Here is a 23495-nt window from a genome sequence, read left to right on the forward strand (position 1 = left end):
TACCAAACCATTAAAAAATGTTCATTTTGACGAAATATCTCCATAATACCCCTATCACATGTCAATTTTCAATTAAAAAATTAAAAAATATATATATAAACTAAAATTTTATTTCTTATTTCTTATTTCTTATTTTTTATTTAAAAAAAAAAAGAAAAATAAAAAAGATGAATGTTTAGGATGGAGTTATAATATTAACATTATATACACCATTAAATATTTCAAGTTTAAATCTTAACCTTAAAACTTAAAATGGAATGCAGTATGCGGAGTAGATTTTACACCCACCGTTTTATTAATTTTAGGTTTACTACAAAACAAAACATGGTAAGGGGCAAACCATCGTCCAAAGATTCGTCTCCTTTCCCATTTGTGAGTGTTTGGGGGAATACCCTACTCTCTTTTCTCAACTGATAAAGATCACTTGTTTTTTCCTCAGATGATAAGATCGTTTCCCGTAGCATCTTCTCTACTTTACCAACAAGTCTATAAAGACGATTAAAGAGAAGTGCAACTTACTGATTATACCCGTGCACATAGAGAGAGACAGCGAGACAGAGAGAGAGAGAAAGGTAAGGCAATAGTAGGAGGAATACATAGAAGCAGCTGGAACACAAAATATACGAGTGGATTGCAGAGTTTTGAAGGAGGAATACATAGAAGCAGCTGGAACACAAAGTATACGAGTGGATTGCAGAGTTTTGAAGGTCCATGCATGGATTGGTAGGGACTAGGGGGAAGCCAAATGGGAGGAAGTAAAGAAATAGCAGTGTTTCTCATATTCTTCTTCTACCTTCCTATTTTCGCAATCTCTTCCCCTCTTCAGACGGCCTTGCCCTCCTCTTCAGGTACAACCCCCTTATCTTTTTGTTATATATATATACATATTATACTTTTGAGTTACTTTTAGCCCTCGTTTGAGTTTTATATATATATGTATTTGAGTTACTTTTGGCCCTCGTTTGAGTTAGGAACTCATTTCTCCCCTTGTAAGTTTGTTTTAGCTATGATCCTGCAATTCTTCACATCCTTGCTTCTCAGGGATTCTACTTTGAGACTTAGATTTAAGTCTTTTACTTAATTACCATAATAAGTCTTTTGCTGCTACAAACAATCTCATATGGAGAGTGTTCTTAATAACAAACAGAGATTGCAAGGATATCATGAATTCCAAATTAAACAAGAAACTATTCAAATTAAAGTAAAAGATAATCAGCTCCTTTAGTTTATCAATTTTTTTTCTTTTTGTTAAAAAGGGATTCTTTTCTTGAATGGTAGTGCCAAATATGCCAAGCCTTTATATTATGCTAGAAGTATTGAGGGGTTTTTGCATTCCCTCAGTTCATCCTGTTCCTGTTCAGTTAAAAACGAACAATTTGGAAAGTGGATTTCTTTCTTGGGTCATATCATAACAAGCGAAACTTTGAATATCTCAAACGGCCAAAAATTAAAATTAAAATTCCTGGTCTCCACGTTGAAAAAGGGTTTCTGCAGAAAACTCCCGATATGACAGACAGGGAATCAATATCTTACTTTGAACTTTTCAATAGCAACAAGAAGGTAATTGGAAGTCGTTAATTAACATGTTTTAAGGTTCCAACGAACTCAACATAAAATAAAAGCAAACCTTATTCCCAAGTGTTGTTGTCTGTACCCAAACGGCCAGGACCCACTGGAATCTCATTAGATTTGTTATGCCCAAGTGCATGATAAGTCATCTCTGCCATTGGCTTTGTTGTCTACATGGGTGATGAAATATTGTTCTTAACTATTCAATCGATAAGAGATTTAGTTGATTTGGTTCTGGCTACAAGAATTCATCAACGTAAGATTGGATAGCTTAATCTAACACCAACATTTAAACACAACTAGAAACAACCTCAAATTTTATATCAGAATGTATTTGCTTAAGCTTGAAGCACACAACACCTTTTCCAAATCTACTCCTGATATTGCATTTGCAGATTCTTTGCAGGAAAGTCACTTGGGAGAAAAAATTGTTCCTAGGCATGGCAGCAAGTTTGGGCATGCCTCCGGTCATGCAAATGGCCATGGTGGTCAAGTCACTAGCCCTGGTGAGAATGGAAATAATGGCGGCTCCCGAACACCTAATGGACAAGGAGGTACAACTTTTATCCCGGTATATGTAGCAGGTGCCGCCAATAACCACCATCATCACCATGGCTCTGCCAACTGCAACCGCAAACCCCTTGGAGTTTCAATCTTGGTCGCAGCCATCTCGGCCTCTCTTATCGCTCATTAGTAATACTTATACAATAACTTTTGTCACTTCTAACTTTCTATTGTAAGCTTACTTCTTATTAAATGATGCTTTGCTGTAAATATCGGTTACTCTGCATTATGTGTTGAATTTGGTTAGTGTTTATGCTTCATGTGTTCAAAAGTATGCAGGCAAAGTCTGACGCATGCATTATTTGCATTTGCCTCGTTTAGATTAATGCTTTATGTTGAACAGTGCAAGGTGAAGATGTTTCGAAGCGATGCATGTAGAATTATATGACAAGCCACTCTCAGTAATCTTTCAATCGTATAACTCAATCCATTTGCCACTAAGTTAGTGTAAATCTAGCAATCCTGGAATCCCCCATCTACCATCTTTATATAAGCTGAGTGAAGTTCCAACTGATGATTATCTAATTGAATTCAAGAAGATAAGAGTTACTGGAACTCACAAAAGAATGTCACAAGTTAGAAATAGGTGAGTTGCTCAAGTTTGCGAGCATGGAAAAACTTGCAGCGCCCTTTACCACTTGATTCAATTTCTTCACTCTTCCTCTTGGATGTAGAGAAACCAACATTGCTTAGTTTCAATTGCCGCTTGCCATTACCACTGCTGGAACCATCTTCATCTGTTTTATCAGATTCCCTACGGACAAATCCACACAACCAAAATCAATAGATTGACATAAAGGATCCAGAGGGTGGGAGAATGGTTGGTGATAAACTGCACATAAATTGCATCATCGCATAATTAACAATTTTACATTATCAAACTGATATCACAGAGGTGCATCCCTCTTCAATGGAAGTGGTTCTAATTTTCTATTCACTTCGATTTTGTCATGAAAAGACAAGGAAAAAAAAAGGGGGGGAATCCACCGGCTAGTTCAAAATGTGGCTCTTGAAGTCTCATATAATCCACAACGGAATTCATCATGAAATTGATTTTCACCCAAAAAAGACTTCCCTTAAAGTCTTCTTATTGAACATTAAAGTTGACGCTTTCTAGAGATTGCTGGTGCCCCTAATAAAATCCCCAGTACCCCAAAAGAGCAATAAAGAGAACAAAGCTCCTTCATAGTGTCATTAACCACCAGACCCTTTTTCTATCAATGAAAAAGTTCTTTATCGCTGTAGCTTTTCTAAATTAGAGCAACTGGCAAACACTTCTAACAGCATGAGGTGAAAATTTACTTACACAATCTGAGAATTTGAGAAGAGAAAAGTGATGCAGTAAACCAAACAAATCTGATCTTGTAGAGAATTTCCAGCGGATTATTGAAATAGAGTCAATAAGAAAGCTCAGAGAGAAATAAAGACAAGCGTACAGATTAAAAGAGCAAATAACGTACTCTAGCATTCGTGCAGTTTACAGCATTACAAAGGAAAGCGAAGTTGAAGATATTAAAAAATAAATAAAATATTAATTCAAGCATCAAATCAAGTATTCCTACACTCAAGTCAATGCTATTGGGCACCAACAGATGATAAGGTTGCTCATATCCCAAGTTAATGCTACTGACTGAAACAGTATTCCCCAGAACTCTAGAGTCTTGAGGTGCTCATATGTTTGCACGAGAAAGTTCCAACATGCATCTAATTTGGCTCGACTCAATAAAGGCATATCTTAAGTTTTTTTAGTTCATTTCCATGCTTGACCAAAGAGAAATAGAGATAGAGGTGGTTCTTTAATGAATCCTCCTACAGAATCCAGATGTAAGATATTAAAAGTTAGAGGTACAGATATCTCCTAGGAAAAAATATAAATTGAATAATGTTTAATTTGTGACATCCCAGAAAGTTAGTCTCACGTTAGGAAGATGAATTGCTCACTTAATGTAGGTAGATTATAAAGATGTTCATAAGTGTTAAGTCCCACATTCATTCTTTACCAAGTGAGAATGAGCTTTATTAGTAATTTTTGACTAGTCTTTTTGGAATGATAGCATAGATGTAGATAACATTTTTCCTTGTTCATGACAAATGGTATTAGAACAAGCAAGTAACACCGTAGGGTGTTAAGACACTACTACATGACGTGGACCCAGACGAGAACGTCAGGGATTTGAGTGGGGGTGATTGTGATACTCCATAAATTTAGTCACACAATAAAGAAGATGAATTGCCCACATTGAGTGGGTGGATTATATAGGTACTTATGACTGTTAAGTCTCACATTAGTTCCTTATTAGGTGAGACTAAGTTTTATAAGTAATTTTATAAAGTTCCAATTGTAACTTAACTAGTCTTTTAGGAAGGATAACGCAGATGTGGCTAACGTTTTCCCTTTGGTCATTACATAATCAGCCTTCAAAAGCAAATCAATAAGAAATGAGAGAAGAAAAAAAAAAAGAGTTGATGCTGTCCTTGATTAGTCATTAATAAAAGATAGGAAGCGAGACGAGTGGAAATCCATATTGCTTTATAACTTCTAGACTTTGATAGAAATCCAAATGGCCATATGAGCTATTAAAAAATGAGACTAAAAATTTGTGATTATGTTAAATTATTACTTGTCCCAAAAGTTAAAGTTGATAAGAAGATGTAAATTTAATCATTTAATTATTGCTTTAATACTCTTCCTCACGTGTGGGTTCAAACTTCCTTTTAATAGGTGAGGCTCAACACGTGGAATAGTTAATTAAAATATGAGGTAAATGACGAAGTTAAGGTTCAAACTCAAGACCTTTACTCTGATACCATGTTAAATCACTACTTGTCCCAAAATCTTAAACTAATAGGAAGAGATAAATTTAATCATTTAACCAATACTTTATCATATTATTGTTGGAAAGGTAATATGTGACTCAAGCCTAGTTAACCAGCTTCAGAGATAGACCAAATCAAACAGACACTGAACAGCAATGTAGACAAAGGAATTATGCATGCTATCGGATCACAATCGATGTAGTTGAAGAATCCAATAATACTGTTCACCAATTTCTGTCATCATTTTTGAGGTATTATAATACCTCTTCTCTACTTTACCAAGAAGTCTATAAAGACGATTAAAAAGAAGTGCAACTTACTAATTATACGCGTGCACACAGAGAGGGAGAGAGAGAGAGAGAGAGAAGGTCTATACGAGTGGATTGCAGAGTTTTGAAGGTCTATGCACGGATTGGTAGGGGGAAGCCAAATGGGAAGTAGAGAAATAGCAGTGTTTCTCATATTCTTCTTCTACCTTCCTATTTTCGCAATTTCTTCACCTCTTCAGGCGGCCTTGCCCTCCTCTTCAGGTACAACCCCCTTATCTTTTTGTTATATATATATATATATATATACTTTTGAGTTACTTTTATCCCTAGTTTGAGTTATATATATATATATTTGAGTTACTTTTACTTTTAGCCCTCGTTTGAATTAGAAACTCATTTCTCCCCTTGTAAGTTTTTTGTAGCTATAATCCTACAATTCTTCTAAGCTTGGCAATTTTTGACACGACCTGCGAACCCGGCACGAACACGACACCAAAAAACCGAGTTTGAGTTTGTTATTATCGGGTTCGGGTCATAATCGAATCGGCCCGATTATAATCGTGTTTAGCGAGTTGACCCGCTAACACGATTATAACCATTTTTTTAAAATAAAAAATAAAAAAAACCCCGAAAACTTCAAGAAAGGGAAACGGTGAAATGTGAAATCCGAATTGCTGAAACGAACCCTAGGTCCCTGCCCCTAGCCAGAACTGCTAAAGGCTTAACCGGTGTCGGAGGAACATCCAGGGCCACCGAAACCAGCAGGGGAGGAGAGCCGAAGACAGACCCGCGACCGTCGAAGGAACTTGACTCGCCCTCAGAAGATGACAGACCCACGACCGCCGGAAGAGCTTCCGTCTGATTCAAAACCGGAACCGGCATGGGAGGGGAACCGAAGACAGACCCACGTCTGATTCACGACCGGAAGAGCTTGATCCACGACCGCCGGAACCGGAAGACCTACGACTCGCATCTCTTTTCTTTTCAGTTTTCTGTTCTCACTTTCACGCCTCCTTCAACGAATCAACCTTCACATAGCCTCACAGCCTCACGAATCAACCTGTTTTCAGAGCTTAATCGTCCCGATGTAGGTGAATTTTTCATTAGATCTATTAGCGCTTGTATTGGTTTTGTTTTGATAAACATTAGGTTCTCTACTTCTCTGAACAATCGGGGTTTGGTTGAAAGTAAACGTGTTACTCGGGTCGTGTTAGGGTTCAGAATTTCAACCCGATTAATAATCGGGTTAGGTTCGTGTTAGACCCGATTACAGCCGGGTCGACACAAACCGACCCGCCAACCCGAATTGCCAAGCAATTATTCTTCACATCCTTGCTTCTCAAGGATTCTACTTTGAGACTTATATTAAGTCTTTTACTTAATTACCATAATAAGTCTTTTGCTACAAACAATCTCATATGAAGAGTGTTCTTAATAACAAACAGAGATTGCAAGAACATCGTGAATTCCAAATTAAACAAGAAACTATTCAAATTAAAGTAAAAGATAATCGGCTCCTTTAGTCTATCAATTTTTTTCTTTTTATTAAAAAGGGATTCTTTTCTTGAATGGTAGTGCCAAATATGCCAAACCTTTATATTATGCAAAAAAGTATTGAGGGGTTTTTGCATTCCTTCAGTTCATCCTGTTCATGTTCAGTTAAAAATGAACAATTTGAAAAGTGGATTTCTTTCTTGGGTCATAACATAATAAGCGAAACTTTGAATATCTCAAAAAAATTAAAAAATTAAAATGCATGGTCTCCACGTTGAAAAAGGGTCTCTGCATGGCTACAAGAATTCTGCAAAGCCATCAACGTAAGATTGGATAGCTTAATCTAACACCAACATTTAAACACAACTAGAAACAACCTCAAATTTTATATCAGAATGCATTTGCTTAAGCTTGAAGCACACAACACCTTTTCCAAATCTACTCCTGATATTGCATTTGCAGATACTTTGCAGGAAAGTCACTTGGGAGAAAAAATTGAACCTAGGAACGGCAGCAAGTTTGGACTTGCCTCCGGTCATGGTGGTCATGCAAATGGTCATGGTGGTCATGCAGATGGTCATGGTGAGAATGGAAATAATGGTGGCTCCCAATCACCTAATGCACAAGGAGGTACAACTTTTATCCCGGTATATGTAGCAGGTGCCGCCAATAACCACCATCATCACCATTGCTCTGCCAACTGCACCCGCAACTCCGACTCTGTAGGAGTTTCAATCTTGGTTGCAGCCATCTTGGACTCTCTTATCGCTCATTTGTAATACTAATACAATAACTTATGTCGCTTCTAACTTTCTATTGTAAGCTTACTTCTTATTAAATGATGCTTTGCTGTAAATATCGGTTACTCTGCATTATGTGTTGAATTTGGTTAGTTTTTATGCTTCATGTGTTCAAAAGTATGTAGTCAAAGTCTGACGCATGCATTATTTGCATTGGCGTCGTTTAGATTAATGCTTTATGTTGAACAGTGCAAGGTGAAGATGTTTCCAAGTGATGCATATAGAATTATATGACAAGCCACTCTCAGTAATCTTTCAATCGTATAACTCAATCCCTTTGCCACCAAGTTAGTGTAAATCTAGCAATCCTGGAATCCCCCATCTACCATCTTTATATAAGCTGAGTGAAGTTCCAACTGATGATTATCTAATTGAATTCAAGAAGATAAGAGTTACTGGAACTCACAAAAGAATGTCACAAGTTAGAAATAGGTGAGTTGCTCAAGTTTGCGAGCCTGGAAAAACTTGCAGCGCCCTTTACCACTTGATTCAATTTCTTCACTCTTCCTCTTGGATGTAGAGAAACCAACATTGCTTAGTTTCAATTGCCGCTTGCCATTACCACTGCTGGAACCTTCTTCGTCTGTTTTATCAGATTCCCTACAGACAAATCAACACAACCAAAATCAATAGATTGACATAAAGGATCCAGAGGGTGTGAGAATGGTTCGTGATAAACTGCACATAAATTGCATCATCACGTAATTAACAATTTCACAGTATCAAACTGATATCACTACAAACAGGACCCTATCGATGTCTTAAGTTACAGAGGTGCATCCCTCTTCAATGGAAGTGGTTCTAATTTTCTATTCATTTCGATTTTGTCATGAAAAGACAAGGAAAAAAAAAAAAAAATCCAACGGCTAGTTCAAAATGTGGCCCTTGAAGTCTCATATAATCCACAACGGAATTCAACATGAAATTGATTTTCACACAAAAAAGAATTCCCTTAAAGTCTTCTTATTGAACATTAAAGTTGACGCATTCTAGAGATAGCTGGTGCCCCTAATAAAATCCCCAGTACCCCAAAAGAGTAATAAAGAGAACAAAGCTCCTTCATCGTGTTATGACCCTTTTTCTATCAATGAAAAGTTCTTTATCGCTGTACCTTTTCTAAATTAGAGTAACTTTCTTTTTTAGGCAAACACTTCTAACAGCATGAAGTGAAAATTTACTTACACAATCTGAGAATTTGAGAATAGAAAAGTAATGCAGTAAACCAAACAAATCTGATCTTGTAGAGAATTTCCAGCGGATTATTGAAATAGAGTCAATAAGAAAGCTCGGAGAGAAATAAAGACAAGCGTACATATTAAAAGAGCAAATAACGAACTCTAGCATTCGTGCAGTTAACAGCATTAAAAAGGAAAGCGAAGTTGAAGATATTAAAAAATAAATAAAATATTCATTCAAGCATCAAGTCAAGTATTCCAACACTCAAGTCAATGCTATTGGCCACCAACAGTTGATAAGGTTGCTCATATCTCAAGTTAATGCTACTGACTGAAACAGTATTCCCCAGAACTCTAGAGTCTTGAGGTGCTCATATGTTTGCACGACAAAGTTCCAACATGCATCTAATTTGGCTCGACTCAATAAAGGCATATCTGAAGTTTTTTTAGTAAATGTTAAACTGGGAGAAGTTAGAGAGAATCCTCTGGTAGACAAAGGAAGATATCAGCAATTAGTTGGCCGGTTGATTTATCTATCTCACACCCATCCAGACATTGCATATGATGCTAGTGTGGTAAGTCAATTTATGCATTCTCCATGAGTCTCACATGGAAGCAGTTTACCGAATCCTTCGCTACTTGAAATCTTCACCAAGTAAGGGACTATTGTTTTCTAGACATCATTTTTGCAATTAAGTACTCAAACTTTAAAAAGTGTGAATTTAGGATATTTATTTTTCAATTTTTTTCAATTTCAACCCTCCGTTAGAATTTTCCATTAGATCCTGTCAAAATTCTCAAAATACCCCTCCTTTTTTTAGGGAAAAAAAAATTGCCAGGATTTAGGTGTTGGTAAGAATTTAACAGAATTTGCAAAAATACTCATGTCTGAATCTTTGAAAAAATTTATAATTTAAAATATATATATATATAGGGGTATTTTGGAAATTTTGAGAGGATTTAACGGAAAATTCTAACAAACGGTTGAAATTGAAAAATAGATACCCTAAATTGATACTTTTTAAAGTTTGAGTACTTAATTACAAAATTGATGAAATAGCATGGGTTATAAGTGAAGTTTTCCCTTTAAAAATAGAAGCCTATACAGATGTAGATTAGGCTGGCTCAATTATGAATAGACGCTCCATGTCAGGGTATTGTACATTTGAGGAAGGCAATTTGGCTACATGGCATAGCAAGAAACAATCAGTGGTTGCCAGATCCCGTGCAGAAGTAAAAGTCAGAGCCATGGCTCATGGAGTGTATGAAACATTATGGTTGAAAATACTCTTGAAAGAGCTTGGGTTTGACTCCAAGGATCCTATTAGATTGTATTGTGACAATAAAGTGGCAATTAGTATTGCTCACAATCCGGTCCAGTATGATCGAACCAAGCATGTTGAAATTGATCGACACTTTATCAAAGAAAAACTCTGAGACGATATCATTTGCACACAATATGTGAAGACAAGAGAACAACTTGCAGATATTTTGACAAAATGAGTGTCTAGTAGTGTTCTTCATTCAGCCTTATGCAAGCTGGGCATGCGAGACATCTATGCCTCAACTTGAGGGGGAGTGTTAGAGATAGAAACTACCGACATACTATGATTTTATTCTCCCTAAGTTATTTTGGCTGTAATATTGTCTTTATTTCTTTCCATATTAGTCTATAGGTTTCTTCTATTTAAACCTATGTAATTGTACGAAACAAAGACAACTGAATAAGAATTTCTTCCCTCTCTCAGTCTCTCTTTTCTACTACACATAGGGCATAACAATATGTATAGGGCAAAGCATAGTACGAAGAAAGAGAGTTTTAAGAAGAAAAAAAATTATAAGCCAAGTCTTTCAACTGAAATGTATTGGAAATATTCTCTTTTCAAAGCTAAAGAATGTTTTCAAAGAGTGTTTTACTCAATCGATTTTCAAATTGGTTGGAGATCATTGCTTACTGAGTTTGTGTTCATTTGTTTTGTTTTTCTGGTTTCAGGTCAGGAAGATGAGCAGTAGGTGCCTGGAATAGCAGGGTAACATAGATGAGATTGGAATAAATCATCAGGACAAGATTTGTAAAACTCACTTTTAATAAGTGCACTGTGCTCACAAAAGAAAAATAACTATTTTCAAACTCAGTCCATTTTTGTTGAACTTTAGACCTTTCATTTCTGCACCTTGAATTTTATTTAGACGTTTCATTTCTGCACCTTGAATTTTACTAAGTGTCTTAATTAATTACTCATCCATATTATCTTATAGTTAGTTGTGCTCTGTGTTCTAATTTATGACCTATGACCCTCTGAGGTTTCAGTAGTTAACAAACTTAGCCCTCTTGGATTGGGGGTGTCACAATAACAACATTAGACGGGCTGTAATAGTATATATATATATATATAATTGGCCCCAAGGGGAGAGCATTAGATAGGCAGTAATAGAATCAGTATCTTCATGTATGCTCAAGATTATAGGTAACCATGCAGTTATAATGCACAGGGACATTAAAAAATAGACTATACATGATAAGCACATGCTCAGGATGAACTAATACTAAAAAAATTGTGATAGAAATTATCGAGCGAATATGCGATGAGGACTGACCATAAGACTTCAACCATGTCCTTGAAGTAGGGAGTGCATGTAGCCCAACTGAAACGAACCAATGATGGGAATCCAAAAACCAAGTGTTTGTGATGTTCCAACCAGGACTTGGTTCCAGGATCTACACAAATAAAAAGATAACCATATTCCTCATAATACAATTACCATCCAATATTTACAAAATGACATGTTAAAAAGAAAATGAAGCACTTTTCACCTCCGGGGTATCCAGAACCAAAGTTCTTATGCATGTTGTCTGCTGTTTCATCAAGCACCCATTCCCGCAAGGCTCTATCTCTTGTGACCTGCATGGTTGAATGAAAGATAAATTTAGAAGTGGTCGGTATAAATTAAATGGGAAGCGATGTGGAGAAGGGGAAGTTAACAACCTTTGCAACTATGCTCGCTCCACTGACAACTGGAAAAAGACTATCGGCCTTCTTTGCAACCACAAACTTGATAGCAGGAAACCTCTCAGATAGTTTTATTCTGTACTTCTCAGCATCACCCACTGTATCCACATAAACCTGAAAAATAGGTATCTTCAGATTTTCCCCTTTTACCAGTACCATTTAACTGCGTTGAGCTCCCACAAATTTCAATACTGAGTGTGTCACAAAAGCACCTGTTTTTTTTTTTTCCAGGCTAGATATGTTCAGAAATTTGTAATTCTTTGCTACTTTTGACCCAGATTTGCAGTTTAAAATTACTTAAATGAAAAAGAAAAGCTGCTCTTGAAGTCTTGAGGCAACAATAAAGAAGGCCTATCACGCCCAAGAAGCAAAAATAAGGACACTTTCTTAGAAAAGAAATAAGATGAAGAAACATGTCATAAAACATGTTACGGACTAATTACGGCTTGACCCGTTAAGCCTCGGGTTAAATAGGGTCAAGAAATTGACTTGGACACTTAGAACTATTTGGACTAAAGAGCCCTGTCCGAACAAACCTAGGGTAAACTTGGAGAACACGTTTTAGCTGAGTCACATTCAGACCAGAGAGAGGTTTCATCCGAACAGACACTAATCAACATACCAGAATGCGCCACGTGGCGATTTGGCAAATGGGATATGAGTTAGTGTGCTGATTAGATTCTCGTCCGAACGAGACCAAATACATGTCCAAACGAGAAAGGAAATCCACGTGTCACAAAATTGTTGGAGCGATGTAACTTCTTACACAAGCCTCGTCCAGACGAGCTCGATTAGCCGTCCGGATGGAGAGAACAGTGGCAATAGAAATTGGCTATAAATAGGAGCTTCAGTTGAACGAAAATTTTACACCTTTCTTCTCTCTTGGTTTTGGCTTACTGTTAAGCCGTTGAAATTCTTAGATAAGCTAAGTTACTTAGTTGAGTTTTAGTCTAAAGAGGAGATACTCTAATGGGAAATTCTTGGTGTTGGCTACAAAGGTAAAAACTACACTCTCTCCGAACTCCATTATTGTCAAAATTATTGGTAATATAGTTGTTATTGAAGTGTTGAGATTATGATTGTTGTGTGGTGTGCTAAGGAGTTTGGGGATATTGTTGTTTTAATTGTTAAAAAAGAAAACTAGGGTTTTCTTTAAAATGGAGAAGTATCACCTAAAACGCTAGTATTTTGACGTACATGTGTAATGTATAAACATTGCATGGAACTAAGGAGTTTTTGAAGTCTTAGAAATGGAGTTATTGTGGATTTTCGTGAAAAATAAGAACACTGCACAATTCTCGTCTGAACCCTGTTCAAGTCCGTCCGGACGAATTGCGTGATAAAACTAGGTCAAAATGCCTCACTCGGTATCTCGTTTGGATACCGTCCAGATGAGGTATTTTTGTAAAGGCAAGAGAGAGCCTCCTTTCATATTTCATTCAAACCCCATCACGACGAAATGTTTAATAAAGGAGGTAGAATGCCTTGTTTGCCGTTTAGTAGTCCGTTCGGATACTGTTGGGCGAGCTGCTCAAATACAGAAAAATAACGGTTGTTTCAAGGACAAAACTGGTTGGCCATCCAATAGACCTTAGGACTATGAGATAAAACTAAAAGCTAACATGAGATTAAAACATAAATGCATATGAACTTGGAAACGTACTCGGAGGGTGTTATCAAGAAAGGAATAACAAGTTGTAAGTACAAACTTACTGACCAGTTGTTTTGAATGAAAATGAATTGTGAAAGAAAAGGTTCTTCAAAAGAACAGCTTTTGAAGGAAAAATGTGATTTTAGAAGAGTTTGTGAAAATGTGAGTTAACAAATCCGGCGGTTAAGTGGGGATGATGCATTTAAGACCCGGCAGTTAAGTGAGGTAATACACTTAGAATCCCGATGCTAGGAAGTGAGAGAAAATACTAGCAACCCAGCAGTTAAGTAGGGATGATACAGTTAACAAAACCCAGCAGTTAAGTAGGGTTGATACACTTAGTACCTTGATGCTAGAAAAGAGGAGAAAATGACTAGCAAACCCAGTGATTAAGCAGGGATGATATGCTTAACAAAACAAAGAAATAAGTGATTCAATGATTATGTTCTAAATGCATGCTTGTGAATGATTATTAGATGTAGTATGTTGTGATTCAATTGCTATTTTACATTACCACATGTTATCAACTATTTTATGTACATTATATTATGAGTATGACTGTATGAGGCTATGGAACACTAAGAAAAGAAAATGCAAAGGAAAATTTGTAGTTTTGGTTTTACTATTATGACAAGTCTCTCTCTAAGACGTACAATTTACAAAACTGCTACAGCACTTGACAAACAAGTTCTTATAAAAACTATGCATCGGCTTTTAGTAACATTGTGATCTTAGAAGCTGCTTTTCAAAAGAAAGAGAATTTTAATAAGGGGGCTCACATCACACACAAAAAACGGTCGGTCTGTTTATACTTGCTGAGTCGTAGACTTACACATCCACCTGTAAAGTTGTTTAATTTTACAAATGTCGAGGAGGACCCGTATGCGAGTCTGGATTACTACCCATGACGTCGGCAGGAGGCCTCAGCTTTTGTCGGGCTGGTTTTTGACAAAGCAGCCTTAGTGTTAAATGCCTTGTTTGGCAATCTTTGGAAGTTGCACGAAGACAATAGTAGAGTAGGGATTTTGTAATGACACTTAGTTATGTATAAAATGTTAATTATGTCTAGAGCAAAAGAAAGTAGTACCACCACATGCAATAAGAGTTTATTACACTTATGACTGATATAAAAGTCGGAGCGTTACATACACCATCCATTCACTGTTTGCTAGAAACTAAGGACATATTTACATATTTCATTCAATATACAGCCATATTAAATTAATTAACATGTATTAATAAGCAACAATGAATCTCACATAAATTGCAAAGCCTTTTACCTCAGTTAGAAGAACACCCATGTTTAGTGCCCTGCTAATGAGGCCAATCGCAGAGTCATGTGATATTTCATTAAGGTTTATCTTATTTCTGTTGACAAACAAACAGAGGAAATCAATAGAAACAACAAACTATTAGAAACATCAAATGATAGATTCTTATGATCTTTACTAACTGCTTTAGCATTTTAGCTGAGAGCTCCTTTGGATCTATGACATCAACAGCCCATCCAATTGATTCATCAGACTTTAGATTTTCAAATAATTCCTCCCTCTTCTCTTCTTTTAGTGTCTTTGAATCTGCAGATAACAAAACATAAAATCTAATCATTGAGTGGGAGTCATGATTTCTGATACCATATTAACGGGCAAGCAGCTCATAACTGCCATTGTGAACTAACTTCATACTTTGAAGTACAAAGGTATAAAGTCAAAAGTTCTCAGAGCCAGTTTTTCTCCTTATATGGTAGCAAGGCCCTTCTAGTTTTTCTCCCACAGAGGAGCTACTAACAAGGCCCTTCCAGGTAAAATAGTAATATTTGTCGTTGATCTGATGTTAAAATAGTTAATTTTGCACATCATTACAAAAACAATAATGGTCTATTTGGGTGTTTGATTTTTTGAATAAAGATAATATTTTGAATCTGTTTGCGGATTTCGAGGCAATGAAAATGTGTTTGGATGTTGAATAGAATTCAGATTCTTTTTGAATTTGTGTTTGGGTGTTAAATTTTTTAGATTGGAAAAAATAATTTTTTTAATGGTAGGAAGTGATTGGAAATGATTGGATTGTATGAAAAGTTGTGTATAATGATTGGTGTTAAATTTTTGAGATTGTAAAAAATGTTTTTTAATGGTAGGAAATGATTGGATTGTATGAAAAGTTGTGTATAATGATTGGTGTTATGAAAATTAATGTTGATAATGATTAAAATAATCATGGCATTGGAATATTGACATTTGAATATTTGAATATTTAAATCCGGGTTTTATTGGGGTTGGATGTGGTTTTCCGGGTTTTTGAATAAAACCCGATTAGAATATTGAATAAATTTCGAACCAAACAGACCATAAATGGTGTACATGATTCAAGCGTTGGTAAAAATAAAAAATTAAAAAATTAAAATTAAAATTAAAAAAAAATAAAAATCCAATGGCTTTCCACAAGAACAAAGAAAAAATGAAGCCTATACTTAACCTTGCAAATTGACACTAGGTTTCTTGTTGTGAAGGAAGTGTAAGTCAGGTGAAAAATAAATAATGCCTTAAACTGATTGTTGATGAGAGTGTACCTAAAATGGAAGAGAACCAAGACAATTCAAAAGCAATAAACTTCAACCTATATATCAAGACAAATATCAACGCACAACCTTGAAGCCCAATTTAGGTTGGTGAGCAATGTGGTTATGCAACAATAAAAGATACAAAATTAAGTTCACAAGCATTTATCTCTAAGTGATTACGTGTTTTCTACGAACTTTCCCTTTGAGCACAATGTCATTTCTAAAGAAATTGATTGACAATCAACACGTGCAAACATTTCTCTGTGAAGTTTTTATTTTAGCAATGATTAAAAGAATTAATGCGTTTGATCCACTTATAGCTGAAATGCATGTGATAAACAAACCTACGTTTAATGAACAATTTCATAGGGTGCCTACTTCGACGAAAAGTGATTAAGAACGCCAATCTCCATGAGGAAATAACACGCCCTTTTCTGATAGACCTAGAAGACTAAGGAAGCATAATCCGAAAGATATGATACTTTTTTTTTTTTGATAAGTAATGATAGTTTTATTGAAAGCGTAAGGCGCCCCTACGTACACTAGAAGTATACAACAGGAAACACCTAACTAGAAAGCGAAAAAGAAGTGAGGAATTCAGCAAAGCTGATAGATAGAGGGTACAAATAAGCCATCGACCAAACATACAAAGTATGGAGAAACAACTCTAACACCTCCTCTAGGGAGCTTTCTAAATTCTCAAAACACCTAAGATTTCTTTCTCTCCAAATACACCAAAAAAGGCAAATAGGCACCATCTTCCAAGAAGTAGCACTCCCAGATCTCCCCGACTTCCACCAACAAGCCACTAAGTCAAGCACACTTCTAGGCATGACCCACGCGATACCAAAGCGTGAAAAAATGTTGTTCCATAGAGCTGAGGCCAGATCGCAATGCAGAAGAATATGGTCCACTGATTCCCCATCCCGCTTGCAAAGACAGCATCTATTCACAATAATTAAGTTCCTCTTCCTAAGATTGTCCAAGGTCAAAATTCTGCCTAGAGCTGCAGACCAAGTGAAGAAAGCTGCCCTCGGGGGAGCCTGAGACCGCCACACACACTTCCATGGGAACCGAGTACCTCCAGCACACATCATAGAACCAAAAAATGACTTCACCCTGAACACACCTTTCTTGGATGGGACCCATATAAGACAATCTGCCCTCTCCATATTTACCTTGGTAGAGCCCAGCCACTGGAAGAAAGAGGCAAAAACATCTACTTCCCAATCATGAGCCTCTCTAAAAAAACTCACGTTCCATTGAACGGACCCGCCCAAATTCTCCAAATTATCCGCCACTGACGCATCCTTCACCCGAGCAATGCCAAAGAGATCAGGGAACACTTCTTTCAGAATCGAATCTCCACACCACAAGTCATGCCAAAATCTGATCCTACTCCCATCCCCCACCTCAAATCTAAGGAGTTTGGAGAAGTTCTCCCAACCTTTCCTTATAAACTTCCACAACCCTACTCCAAACGCCCCAGCAACCTCTCTGGAGCACCACCCACCCCACAAACTTCCATACTTGGAGTCCACCGCGACTCTCCACCAAGCATCCCTTTCCATACCATATCGCCATAACCATTTACCTAACAATGCGCGATTAAACTGAACCAGCTTCCTAATGCCAAGCCCCCCGTACGAAATTGGAGTACAAACCTTCTCCCAACTCACCAAATGGTACTTAAAATCTTCACCCATGCCACCCCACAGAAAATCGCGCTGCAACTTCTCAATGCGAGAAGCAACACTCACCGGAATAGGGAACAGAGACATATAGTACGTAGGTAAGTTGGAAAGCGTACTCTTGATAAGGGTCACTCGCCCTCCCTTAGATAGGTATAACCTTTTCCAACTAGCCAACCGTCTTTCAACCTTCTCAATAACACCATCCCAAATACGAGTAGACTTGTAAGGAGCCCCCAATGGAAGACCCAAATACTTCACAGGCAAATAAGCAACTTCACACTCTAAAATGTCGGCTAACCTACCCACATTATCGACATTTCCCACTGGAATAATGCTGGATTTTGCCAAATTAACCTTAAGCCCCGACACAGCCTCGAATAAGAGCAAGAGAACTCGCAAAGCCCGAATCTTGGCGGAGCTAGCATCACAGAAAATCAATGTATCATCAGCGAACAAAAGATGGGAAAAAGAAGCACCACCCACTCTGAAACCATCCAACACACCCCCACTCACTGCCGCAGTAATCATGCGACTCAGCGCCTCCATAACAAATACAAACAAAAGAGGAGACAAAGGGTCCCCTTGCCTTAGGCCTCGAGAGCTGCCGAAAGATATGATACTTAAAAAGAAAATAACCTTTTCTATAAGGACTTGGCGCAAACCAAGTCCTTTGTGCCCTCCAATAAGAGAAAGACACATTAGCGTGGAACACCAAAAGCGATTAGGATGAAAATGCTAGGTCTCGCCCTATTCTCTGCATGAATCCACAAAATTTCTCATTCCCGTTCAGGAAAATTGACACCGCCCCCTCTCCTCCATCGAACGCCCATCTCTCCGCCACTCTGCCGCTCACAACTCCATCACCGCCTAAGAAAAAGTTTGTAATAAAGTTTTTTTCTTTTTGCAAGTACCCAGGTCTTTGTGTGTTAGGTTTGCTAATCTCGTATACCCATCATAGTATAAGAACCTGAGGGGGTTTGCCAAACAAAGCCCTAGTTTTTTCATCATAATCCTTTTTGGTGCTCCATGTTGATGTGTCTATCTCTTATTGGAGGGCACAAAGGACATGATTTGTGTCAGTCCCTATAGAAGTTATTCTCTCTTTAAAAGGGAGCAATGTGAGACTGTTCGGACTGCTGGGACAGTCGAGGGGAAGTGCCAGGATGAAGGTGCAGTACAAGTTGTGCAGTAGGACTTGAAGTAATGCAGTAAAAGTGGTTGCTTGAGTGTTTAATTCTATTTATGAGTCTGTTAGAAGTTTAGTAAAAGTCTTGGTATTAGTATTGTTGGTTTAGAGCAAGTTCAGTCCAATAAGGAACCATACACATATGGTTTATAAAAAGTATACTTTCGTTCGTTCTTCGTTCCGTCCTTGACTCATGATCTATGGCTTAATCCATCCACAGGACCACCTGGAATTCTTAAACCTTTAGGCACGCCCACTAGCAACTACAACAACAACCTATTATATGAAAATAATAAATAAGCTGCAAGGATCGGTTGCTACGATGCCCTTTAGCTTAGACCAGCCTCGAGGGAAGGTTTTGATTCTTGACAGACAGGAGAGGGGCATTGTACTGACTTTGGGAAGGGATCCACTAAAAGGAATTCCTGCTCATTGACTCACTTCGGGATTGTAACAGATTGCTATAAGAAAAAGTAGAGAAATTTGCTAACCAAACACCTGGGGTTTGTACTCAAGTCCTAAGTGGAGTTGCGCTGATATTTTCCATTATTATGCAGACTTGATTTTGGGTTGTATCAGTGGTATCAAAGCCATGTCTACAAACAAGGAGAGGATCAAGAAGCTTGAACCCAACGTGCAGGAGGTCTGAGATGGTATCAATGACACCAGTGCAAAGATTCAGACCATCGAAGAAACCTTGAGTGACATCAAGGGCATGCTCGCAACTTTATATGGACAATAGGAAGACCAATCCGAGAAGACCTCACCCAAGTCAAAGGATAAGGGTTTTTCTTCGCGTGTCTCAAGTCGGGAGGAAGGAACGCAGTCCCATACTTCAGCAAGACAGATCAAAATGGACTTCCCTCGCTATTCAAGGGAAGATCTGACGACGTGAATCAGTCGAGTAGTGCAGTTTTTTGAATTTCAGGGGACACCCGAGGAGAAGAAGGTAGTGTTGGCTTCCTTTAATCTAGAAGGGGAAGCTAACCAATGGTGGCAATGGATTCAAAGGGGAAGAAGAGAAGGTGATTTCATGGGAAGATTTCGAAAGGGAGATTCTAGCCAGATTTGCCTGGCGAATAGGGTTCTTACTGCCTCCAAAGTGCTCATCAATTTTATGGGAGTCTCAGATTGATCATATTAAGCAAGCCTTCTAAATGTTCTTTTGGAAAAACGGAGGTGGAGTATTGGGACACATAATTTCCTCTCAAGGAGTTCAGGTTGATCCTAAAAAAATAGAAGCCATGCAAGAGTGGCCAAGGCCAAATAATGTTACTGAGCTCCGCGGTTCTCGAGGCTAACAGGGATATTACCACAAATTTCTGCAGCATTATGGAACAATTGCTGCACCTCTTACCATCATGTTAAGGACCAGTTTGAATGGACACCACAGACCATAGCAGCCGTTGAATCTTTAAAACAAGCTAACCACTCCCGTTTTGGCCCTACCAAATTTTTCTGAGACATTTGTGATAGAGATGGATGCTTCAAACGATGGAATATGGGAGTGCTGAGTCAGCAGGGCCGGCCAATTGCATTCATGAGTAAGGCTTTGGGTGTTTCAAAACAAGCATGGTCTATTTATGCAAAAGAGATGCTGGCAATAATGGAGGCAGTAAGAATATTGCGACCCTATTTGGTTGGAAGGAAATTCATCATATGCACCGATCAATGCAGCCTTAAGTACTTCCTGGAGCCAAAAAACAATACATGGAGCAACAATGATGGATTACAAAACTATTAGGGTATGAGTGACATATTGTACAAACCTGGAAGACAAAACTTTGCTACACACTCACTTTCCCGATAAAACTGAAGCTTCAATTCTGCAGGCTATCATCTCCACGAGTGGAGTTATGGGAGGATTTGCGGGTGGCCAACAAAACTGAACCATATTTTGTGGAGCTGATACAGCGTTTACAAGAGGAACCAGCACAGATGCAGAATTTCTCAAAATGAGATGGGCTGCTATTCTTTAAAGGGCAGGTTGTTATCAACCCAACCTGTAGCCTTAAATCCACCCCTTCTTCAAGATTTTGATGTCTTATGCACATTCAAGAGGCTTTCACTAGTGTTCTATTGGCCGGCTATGAAGAAGGATGTAGATGCATATGGTATCCTCTAGCAAAGTTTTTCAAAAAATAAGAATGATTGTCGGTCACCCGCGGGATTACTCCAACCATTTCCTGCGTCGTTACAAGCATGGGAAGATACCTCTCTTGACTTCATTGATGGCCTTCCTTACTCTGCCGGAAAAAAACTCCATTATGGATAGTGGATCGTTTGACAAGATATGCCCACTTCACTGCATTGGCATGTCCATACTCGGCTAAAAGTGTAGCAGAACAATTTGTTGAACATGTGGTTCAACTGCATGGTATACCAAGGTAGATAGTGAGTGATTGGGACCCCATTTTCATTAGCAATTTCTGGCATGAATTCTTTAAACTTCAAGGCATTCAACTTCAGATGAGTTCAGTGTACCACCCACAGTCTGATGGGCAAACCGAAGTCATTAACCGTGTTGTCTTGAGCAGTAACTCCGTTGCTTTGCAAGTCAGAAACTGAAACAATGGAATCACTTTCTACCTTGGGCAGAATTTTGGTATAAAACCACTTATCATCAGTCAACAGGTTTCATCCCATTCCAAGCTCTTTATGTGAGACCACCACCAACAATCACCAATTACTTTGAAGGATGATCTGTGATAGCTGAAGTGAATACACTGCAAAACCGTTACGCAGTGCTCAAGCAATTAAAGCAGAATCCGATTAAAGCCAACAATAGGATGAAGCAGTACACAGATACTTAGTGGCGAGAGGAGCAAGTTGACGTAGGCGATTGCATTTATTTTAAGCTTCAGCCCTACTGCCAAAATACTGTTTTTTCCCGTGCTCATCAGAAACTAGCCAGCAAGTTTTTCGGAACATTTGAAATCAATCAGAAAATCGGGAACACAGCTTAAAAGTTGGAACTACCAAATGAATCCAGTGTTTCATGTGTCATTGCTTAAGCGCAAGATAGGACAGGTGTCCGTCTGTTCTGATCTTCCTCCATTCAGTGATGATGGTGTTCCACATATTGAACCATTAAGCAGCATCCATGAGAGGAGACAAATATGCGAATGAAGCTTTGGTGCATTGGAAGAAATTGCCGGTTGAAGATTCTACTTGGGAAGAGGTAAACCAATTGCGTCATCAATGTCCATCTTTGAACCTTAAGGACAAGGTTCCCGGGGAAGGGGGAACGAATGATAGACCTAGAAGACTAAGGAAGCCTAATCCGAAAAATATGATGTTAGAAAAGGAGCAACAATGTCAGGCTGTTGGGACTACTGGGACTGTCAAGGGGAAGTGTCAGGACGGAGGTGCAGCAGGAGTTGGTTGTTGCAGATTTGAAGTAATGCAATAGAAGTGGTTGCTGCTGGAGTTTAATTCTATCTAGGAGTCTCTTAGGAGCAACTTTAGTAAGAATATTGGTATTAGTAGAGTTGGTTTAGTCTTTAGAGCAAGTTCAGTCCAATAAAGAACCATACACGTATGGTTTATATTTGTAAAAGATTGCCATAATGAAAAGCAGAGGAATTTGCTAACCCAACACCTGTGGTTTTTACTCCAGCCCTAACTGGAGAGTTGCTCTGTTATTTACCATTATTCTGCAGAACTGATCTTGGGTTGTATCATTTTCATCTTCTTCTTCTTTTTTCTTTTTTCTTTTTTTGTAATATACCATCAGCTTAATAAATATAATGAGCGCATATCAAAGACCCATCAAACATAAAAACACAAATCTCTGCAATCTTAAACACTCCGTCGATCAGAGGCCATCATTATTTCAAGTTCCAAACTCCAAAGAGACAGATAAAAAGAAGAAAAATAAAATAAAATAAAAAGCAGACCCTCATCACAAATCGAACGGAAACCCATATAAGAGTGGAGTTAGAAATGAGTGGAGAAAAAGATTTGGAGCTGAACCTGCGAAGTTCAAGGAGGAAAGAGTTTTCTGATATGAGCGGGCACAGTACAAGCAGCCGTACACCATCGGTCCTGAAAAAGGAAAAAAAAAAATGCTTTGAGAAACCTGAAAATCAAAAGGAGAAAACTGAGGAAATTGAGAAAAAACAAAAAGGACCTAAAACAGGGCCTCTTCCAGCTTCATCTATGCCCATGATGCAAGGCTTGGACGCCCATTCAGGAAGAGGAGGCTCCGATCCCATTCTCTCTCTCTCTCTCTCTCTCGGTCGCCACGCAGCCAGTCCCTCTCAAAAGAGATCTTTTCGACTTCCCGCCACAAAAGCAGCTTACGTTTTAGGTATTGGATTTGTTTGTTTTTGGCTTTTGGGCGTTCGGGGGGAGCTTCCTTGTGAAGTTTTATGAACGAAATTTAAGTCCTCACCAAAAGAGTGAAATGTTAAATAGAAAATAAATAAAGCGAGAAATGTGAAATCAATCATATCATTTATTAGATTTACGATTAGCTTTTTGTATTTTTTTTATTTGAACAAATATCATGTGCTATCATTAACTCTGAAAAAGCTCGTAGGCTTACATTTGAAAGTAAGGGGACAAGACCCTTCACTCTCTAAGCCAGAAAGATCTGACTTAGTTAAACAGCTGTCTAAGCAGAAATACAAATTTTACAATAATAACAATTGAGCTTCTCTTACAATAACACTCACTCTCTAAAGAAAAATTGCTGATCTAG

At 37.9% G+C, this 23495-nt stretch overlaps 2 protein-coding genes across 5 annotated transcripts; one reads left to right on the top strand and one right to left on the bottom strand.

Moving 5' to 3' along the window:
• Positions 1–335: 335 nt before the first annotated feature.
• On the top strand, positions 336–7685 carry LOC133880053 (uncharacterized). Of its 2 annotated transcripts, XM_062318924.1 has the most exons (3): positions 336–848; positions 1965–2050; positions 7271–7685. In XM_062318924.1, exons 1-3 carry the CDS (start codon positions 746–748, stop codon positions 7490–7492), a joined length of 411 nt encoding a protein of 136 aa, XP_062174908.1. In that variant the 5' UTR covers positions 336–745; the 3' UTR covers positions 7493–7685. The 2 variants fall into 2 exon arrangements, with proteins under 2 accessions (XP_062174908.1, XP_062174907.1); XM_062318923.1 differs by lacking the exons at positions 336–848; positions 1965–2050 and adding an exon at positions 5295–5480 and having other exon boundaries at positions 7176–7685.
• LOC133880052 (ribonuclease H2 subunit A) lies at positions 2532–23178 on the bottom strand. Of its 3 annotated transcripts, XM_062318921.1 has the most exons (9): positions 22923–23177; positions 22766–22837; positions 14804–14927; positions 14631–14718; positions 11676–11813; positions 11504–11591; positions 11287–11407; positions 7920–8113; positions 2834–2887 (listed from the first exon to the last, which is right to left on the bottom strand). In XM_062318921.1, the coding sequence occupies exons 1-8, from the start codon at positions 23005–23007 to the stop codon at positions 7936–7938; spliced, it is 894 nt and encodes a 297-aa protein (XP_062174905.1). In that variant the 5' UTR covers positions 23008–23177; the 3' UTR covers positions 2834–2887; positions 7920–7935. The 3 variants fall into 3 exon arrangements, with proteins under 3 accessions (XP_062174906.1, XP_062174905.1, XP_062174904.1); XM_062318922.1 differs by lacking the exon at positions 7920–8113 and having other exon boundaries at positions 2532–2887; positions 22923–23178; XM_062318920.1 differs by lacking the exon at positions 2834–2887 and having other exon boundaries at positions 7718–8113.
• Positions 23179–23495: the final 317 nt, after the last annotated feature.

Source organism: Alnus glutinosa, chromosome 10 (genome assembly GCF_958979055.1).
Source record: "Alnus glutinosa chromosome 10, dhAlnGlut1.1, whole genome shotgun sequence".
NCBI lineage: Eukaryota > Viridiplantae > Streptophyta > Magnoliopsida > Fagales > Betulaceae > Alnus > Alnus glutinosa.

Bases quoted from the DNA above. Each gene is read 5' to 3' on its own strand.
- LOC133880053 (XM_062318923.1), top strand. From the start codon at position 5,354: ATGCACGGATTGGTAGGGGGAAGCCAAATGGGAAGTAGAGAAATAGCA. The intron at 5,481-7,175 runs GTACAACCCCCT...TTGCATTTGCAG, and splicing joins GGCCTTGCCCTCCTCTTCAG to ATACTTTGCAGGAAAGTCAC.
- LOC133880052 (XM_062318922.1), bottom strand. From the start codon at position 23,007: ATGGGATCGGAGCCTCCTCTTCCTGAATGGGCGTCCAAGCCTTGCATC. The intron at 22,838-22,922 runs GTCCTTTTTGTT...TTCCTTTTTCAG, and splicing joins TGGAAGAGGCCCTGTTTTAG to GACCGATGGTGTACGGCTGC. The intron at 11,814-14,630 runs GTAAAAGGCTTT...CCTATTTTTCAG, and splicing joins TGGGTGTTCTTCTAACTGAG to GTTTATGTGGATACAGTGGG.